Source organism: Meles meles, chromosome 1, assembly GCF_922984935.1.
Source record: "Meles meles chromosome 1, mMelMel3.1 paternal haplotype, whole genome shotgun sequence".
NCBI lineage: Eukaryota > Metazoa > Chordata > Mammalia > Carnivora > Mustelidae > Meles > Meles meles.
The window spans coordinates 199,854,042-199,860,406 of record NC_060066.1 but is presented as its reverse complement, the minus strand read 5'-3'; the positions used below and the strand labels follow the sequence as shown (position 1 = coordinate 199,860,406).

The following is a 6,365-nucleotide window of genomic DNA, read 5'->3' as shown; positions in this document are numbered from 1 at the left end:
AGGCAATGCTCTCAGGAATCACCATCCCTGACTTCACATTTCCAGATCCTCAGGGCACATGGTGGGGGAGGGCGGGGTGGGGGGAGAGGGATGTGCTACCAGCCCCTGGCAGTCCCTCTATAGGAGCTGTGTGAGGCCATAAGCCTCTCAGGGTCTCATTTGCCCCATCTCTAAAGTGGGCATAACATCCCTGCTCAGGGTAAACGGGTATCACAAAAACAGCCCTAGACAAGAAGGTAGAGGCTTGGGTTCGAGTCCTGTCTTGACTATGAACTTTCCGTATATGCCTGAGCAGGTTCCTTCCCCTTTCTGGGCCCTTCTGTCCCTGACAAGCTTTAGATTTATGAACAAATGACAAAACGTACAGAGAAGTATGTCAGCTTATCTGTCAGACTTGGGTGGCTCCAGAGTGGGCTCGCAGGAAGCCCAAGGCCTCCCTACCATGGTCAGTGTTACTGCCCACCTGGGCTCCCTTTGACGGCGGTGTGGCCCATGGAGAGTTCGGCCTCCTATGTCTGGCACAAAGTTGGAGAAGGGTGGTGGTGGTGAGGAGGAGAGGGAATGTCCCCAGATGGAAAGTCAGTTTATAGCTTGGGTGCGGAAGGGGGGCGGCCATGGTCAGCCAGCCCCCAGCCATGGAGTAACATGAATCTGAGTTCAGATTCAGTTCAGAGGGCCACAGCACCCACTTCCTTAATCTGGGTCGTCAAAGACAACCCCCAAATCCTTGTCCTAAATAACCTACTACCCTGATCCGGACTGTCCAGATCCTGCCCAAAGACAGACTCACTAATCTTGACCACTGATGCTACTCAGACTGACCCTCACACTATTGTCTGTTAACCCAGGCCACAGACTGCCAGCTGCCAGCTCCCATCCACACTTAGTCCCAAACCCTGTCACAGTCTGGCTGAACCCCAACTCTGGCCACACTCTGACTCCTCACCCTACTTTCAGAGTGATTCCTGATTTTTGGTCAGGAGGAGACCCCTTGACCTTGCCACTGACTGACCCTTAAGAGGAGAAATAACCAGAGAAGAATTAAATACTAAATTGTGAGTGAAATAGGACAGGAAAGAGGAGAGTGGGGCGGGCGGGGTGGGGGTGGGGGACTGGAGCAGAGGGCAGAGGCTTCCCGGAGGACCCCAGCGGGGCTGGGCCCACACTTGGTCGTATTGGCCTTGTGCGGGGCACGTCGCAGGCGTTCGAGGAATGCGAGTTGCCTGAAAGAATGAAGGAAGGAAGGAACGGGGGTGCGATCCAGGGCGGCCACCCCGGCCAGGGCAAAGCTGCCTAGGCAGGAAGCGGGGTGGGGGCACGCTGAGGCAGCATCGGGCCGAGCGCAGCTGGGGGCAGCGGGAGAGCAGTCCGGTCAGCGACTCCGCTGGGTGGGGGGGGCCCCCCAGTCTGGGAGGCTGGGAACTGGGAGGCCGCGCTGCTGGCAGAGTGGCGGGGGCGCCGCGAGGCTCCGGATGGGCTGGGAGCCCCGCCCGCAGGCTGCGGAGGGAGCCGGAGCCAGAGCGGAGCCAGAGCTCAGACATCCGGGCGCCAGCGAACACCTGCGAGCGGCCCCCAGGGCCCGCGGGGGGAGCGCGGGTCGCCGGGCCGGGGGCGGGGCGGGGCGGGGGCGGGGCCGGCTCGCCTCCGCCCCGCCGGGCTCGGGCCACGTGGGCCCAGGCTCCGCCCCGGCCCGGGCCATAAGCCGCGGCGGGTGGGCCCCGGCTCTGGAGTTGCGAGGGAGGGGAGCGGGCAGAGGGGACCCCAAGAAGCAGTTCTGCGGGAGAGAGCGGTACGGGGTTTTAGAGTGTAGCCTGGGGAACGGAGAAGAGTGGTGGCCATGCGAGGTGATGAGGCCGGGAGGACACATAATTGAAGGTTGCCAGGCGCATCCACAGCTGGGGAGAGCTATAACCGGCGTCCTCAAGACACCATCTCCGGTGTCACGGGCATGACTTTGAATCCCTGCTTTGTTACTTAGGAGCTGTGTGGCCACGGGCAAGTTACTTTGCCCGTTCTGAGCCTGACTGTCTTGCTTGTTTGCTTTATTTACAAAACAAAACTCTCTTCCAAATGTCCGTTTCAGAGCTGATGCGGTAATGAACCCAAGACACTCCGCTATAGTGAAGCTTGTGTTTCAGGGAAGTTGATAGATGCTTTATGTACCTTACCTTGAATCCGAGTCACAAACCTGCAAAGGAGGTACCATCACCCTCTTTCCCAAATGAGGGAGGTGACCCCGGGTGGCCCTGGGTCTTTCATTCCGCAAGCACCCACTGGGGACTAAAAAAGTACCAGGTGCAGGAAATGGCGAGGGAGAAGAGCTGGCCTGGAGGAGACATGAGAATGTGGGTTTCGAAGCTCCTTGCTGTGCCATGTCCCTGTGGTGTATGACCTCCAAGTTATTCAGCCTCTCTGAATCTGCTTCTTCTGTAAAATGGGGATAAGGATCCTCGCTTTGCTGGGCTGTGGTGAGGATTAGAAAAAAATTGAGATAACATGGAGCCTGGCACCTGGCAGGCTCTCGATAGGTGATTATGACAGAAAACACTATCCTCATTCTGAGAGTTTTCCTACCCGCAGTCGAATCGCTTTCACTCTCTAATGACTAATGAATTGGCATGCTGGTTTCAGCTTTTGTCCCAGCCACCTGAACAGCTCAGTCCCAGCAGACCTGACAGGCAATTTCCTTGGAATTAGCTTAATAATACCTTGTAGGTGTGTGATGCATTTCAAAGAGCTTTCCCACCCTTATCTTCTGTCCGGGGAGCAAGAACTGCCAGCTGCTGGGCAAAGGAGAAGAGAGGCTTGGAGAGGTAAAGCGGCTTGCTCAAGGTCACACGGCCGCTGTGCAGCGATTTGGGTCTTTCTAGCCGTCCCCAGTCCCCTAGCTTCTGAGTGAGCAGGAAGCAGCATGCTGTGGCAGAAAGGGCAGATGAGTTCAATGCCTGCGGTCAATGGTCTAAGGTAGGGCCGCGTACTGCAGGGTGGATGGCTCAAGATCAGCCATCTTGCCTAGATGTGGAAACTGAGGGCCAAGAGGGGCAGTCTCTCACTTGCGGCTGGATAGCTAGGATGTGTTAGAGCAAGGATCTGCACCCCTGTGCGGCTGTCACCAGAACAAGCACAGCACCCCTAACAAAACCTGGGTCCCTAGACCCAACCTGGGTCTACTTGGTTGAGGTAAGAGTTCCTCACATAGGGACTGAGGACCTCACGGGGGACTGGAGGTCTGCTATGACTCTGCAAGAGGGTATATGTATTTTCTGGTGTGCTCAAACCTCCCACCAGATCATCAGAGACCAGGAAACAGGTTAGGAACCGCTGGTCAGCCAGTTGGCAAAGACAGAGGTTGCCTCCCCACCACGTGCCCCTGTTCACCCCTGAAAGCTCACCGGGGTTAAGGCATGAAGGGTGATGACGTGACCTGTTTGTTATGAAATATTGAAGTTACTCATGCCAGGGGCCAACACACAGATGAGATCATATCATAAACAGGAATCTCATGAGGCCAGGAACCTGGTGGAGCCCACCTGGGAAGCTGCCAGGTAGGGGGCAAGGGGGATGGTGGTGATTGGTGGTCTTGCCCTCTGCCCCACTCTCAGACCTGGCCCCATGGGATGGCCAGTCTCAGGCTCTGCTCTTGTCCACTACAATTGTAGTCACTGTAGTTATGTTAAAATCCCATCTCAAGGGGCTGTGAGAACCCGGCTCAGACCCATTATCCATGGAGCCTCAGACTCTCCATTTCTGAAATAGAGTCAAAGATGCTCACAAAGTAGACTTCCAGTGGAGGTGTTATGGGAAGGAAATACCAGAAGGAATGGGGACTGTGAGGCTGCTTCAAACTCCCAGTCTAGGCTCAATCTTCAACTACCTGGTGGGAGGAGAGGGATTGTTATTAATGTTCCCCAATCAGCACCTAAATCATTCTGATCAGAGTGGCTGGGGGGGTTGAGGGACGAGAAAAGCCCCTCTCCTATTTTTTCCAAATTTGGAAGCCCAAGAGGAAGCCAAATCAGAGAGCATGAGGAGGGAAATGAAACCAGGCCCTGATCTGCTTATTCATCTCTAAAATGGGTCTATCAACCACCACCCCTGTCTGGGCTCTGGGTGAGGCTCCACTCTTCCCCATGCCCTGCTAGAAAGACCTCATTAATAATTAATAGCACCAAAGCCATAGGGTAATGGGGCAAAACAGCTCAAGGGACCTAAGAAACTGGGACTCAGGATACCTAATTTCTATCCTGAGCTCCCAGCTTGCTGGATGAGCTCCCCTCACATCTTTCCTCATCTGTAAAATGAGGGGCCAGGGCCAGGATCTTCTCTGCACCCAACCCTTACTGGATATAGGGATCCCATCATGAGCCCTTACCACTGACCCCCCGACTCTAGTCTTAGCTGGCATTTCCCCACATTTCCCTTACATATGCAAGCTTACTTTTCCCAAGGTCCAAGAAGGACATTGATTTCTCCTAAGTTCAGCCTTATGAGAGTGTTAGCACTTAAGGAAAACAAATTATATACTCAAGTGTTTAAAAACCGTTTATTATGCAAAATGTTAACTTTTATAAAAAGTTTAATATACATTGCATGGTCACAGAAAGTCACCTTCCTGCAAAAAAGGTACAAAAGCTATATACTCTATTATAGAGTTCATAATCAGGGCAACAGAGCCTTTCTCCAAGGAGACCAGAAGACCAGCTCTACTGCTGCCTTGGCAGACTTTGGAGAGCAGCCACCCCCCCCCCCAACCTCCACACTGTGAAAGAAAGACTTTAAAACTTAGGGGTGGGGTGGGGGCCAGGAGACGTTGCCCAGCTGGTGCCCAGAGCTAGCTCTGGCTCTTTAGGCCACCCAAGTTCACAGTCCTTCGCTCCCGGGCGCCAGGTCCAGGCTCGAGGCAGGGGTTCGGGGAAGTCAAGTGGGCAGGGCGAGGTTGGGGCCCATCCATGCCCTCGGGCTTCCGGCCGTAGAGGGTCCCGGGGTCCCAGGCGGAACGGGCGCCAGCACCTGCGTTCTGGGCGGGGGAGGAAAGAAGACCAGGGAGCCGTCAGTTTCCGCCGAGCTCGCCGAGGCGGGGGCCGTCCGCAGACTGCCCGGCGCCAGGGAGGAAACTTGGTCTCTACCTCCAGCTGATAACTCCGAGCCCCACGCTGCCCCCACCCAGTTGGCGCCAAAGGACCACAGGCGGAGCCTGCAACCACCCCGCCCTCCTGGAATTGACATTAGCTGGGAGAGGGCAGAGGAAGATACAGCTCCTTCTACGTTTCCAAACTACAAAGAGAACGGCTCTTTTATTCACCTGCGCCTACTTTTTCTCGTGTCTTGGCCTCTGATGGAGGGCAGGGGCAAAATGCGTTCACGGTTGAAACGCACATAGGGCGGGGAATTGGTTCTATCATTCATTTAATGTAACCACGGATAAGTCCCTTGCCCCTCTCTCGCCTCGTTTTCCCCAAACTGAAGAGGCAGTAATTCCTTAAAAGGCCAACCAATTCCAAGATTTGTCGTTTAAGCACCGCCCCACCTCTACACCCCTGGGCGAAGGTGCGGATGCTTACCTGGAGGCGCTAGGACTGCCAGGTCAGTGGCAGAAGCTCCTCTTGTCGTTGGAAATCACAAGTTCCGGAGCCAGCTCAGCTGTCTGAGAAAAGGGAAAGAGGGAAAAGTTATGCACGGCATTTGGGAGTTTTAGGGGTCCAGGCAGCATCCGGGCTCTGGAACTCAGCCCCACCCCCGCTCCCGCGCACGCCCCCACACACCTGGATGGGAAGATGCGGGCCGTCTGGGGGTCCAGGGGTGGGCTCGGCCAGAACCACCTGCAGGTCGAGGATATAGTCGATGACGCGCTGCAGGATTTCCACCTGGCTAAGCTGAGTGCCTCGCGGGACTCCGGGGACCAGTTCCCGCAAGCGCGAATAGCAGTGGTTCATGTCGTCCAACAGGCTCAGCGGCTCCTCGGCCGCCGGACCCTTGCCGCGACCGCGCGCGATGGCCAGGCTGCGTTCAGACAGGCAGCACACCGCCTCGTAGCAGCCACGCACCGGGCTCAGAGCCTTCATATTGAGGAATGAGACTGGAGGTGCCGAAAAGACGAAGAGAGCCAAAAACCCCCAACAGCAGCTGGCAACGCGCGCACGCCAGCAGCGGCTCCACTTATAGAGCCCGCCTCGAAGGCACGCCCCTTTATGCAAAACGTGCGCCCGGGCCCCGCCTCCGCCAACCCTGGGCGTTCACAACCCGGTTAAATTGCAAACAGGCTTCCTCCGGCTGGTCTGACGCCGAATACCGCGGAGCCGCGGATTCAAAGAATGAGGAAGCGCTGATACTGGGGAGAGGCAGGCCTCTTTGCCAGCAAGGATTTT

The 6,365-nt window shown here is 56.0% G+C and overlaps 1 protein-coding gene across 1 annotated transcript; it reads right to left on the bottom strand.

Annotated features, from left to right (window-relative positions):
• Positions 1-4,524: 4,524 nt before the first annotated feature.
• On the bottom strand, positions 4,525-6,142 carry ID3 (inhibitor of DNA binding 3, HLH protein). Its single transcript, XM_046014095.1, has 3 exons — positions 5,763-6,142; positions 5,562-5,644; positions 4,525-5,017 (listed from the first exon to the last, which is right to left on the bottom strand). Exons 1-2 carry the CDS (start codon positions 6,060-6,062, stop codon positions 5,585-5,587), a joined length of 360 nt encoding a protein of 119 aa, XP_045870051.1. The 5' UTR covers positions 6,063-6,142; the 3' UTR covers positions 4,525-5,017; positions 5,562-5,584.
• Positions 6,143-6,365: the final 223 nt, after the last annotated feature.

Bases quoted from the DNA above. Each gene is read 5' to 3' on its own strand.
- ID3 (XM_046014095.1), bottom strand. From the start codon at position 6,062: ATGAAGGCTCTGAGCCCGGTGCGTGGCTGCTACGAGGCGGTGTGCTGC. The intron at 5,645-5,762 runs GTGTGTGGGGGC...CCCTTTTCTCAG, and splicing joins GCCCGCATCTTCCCATCCAG to ACAGCTGAGCTGGCTCCGGA.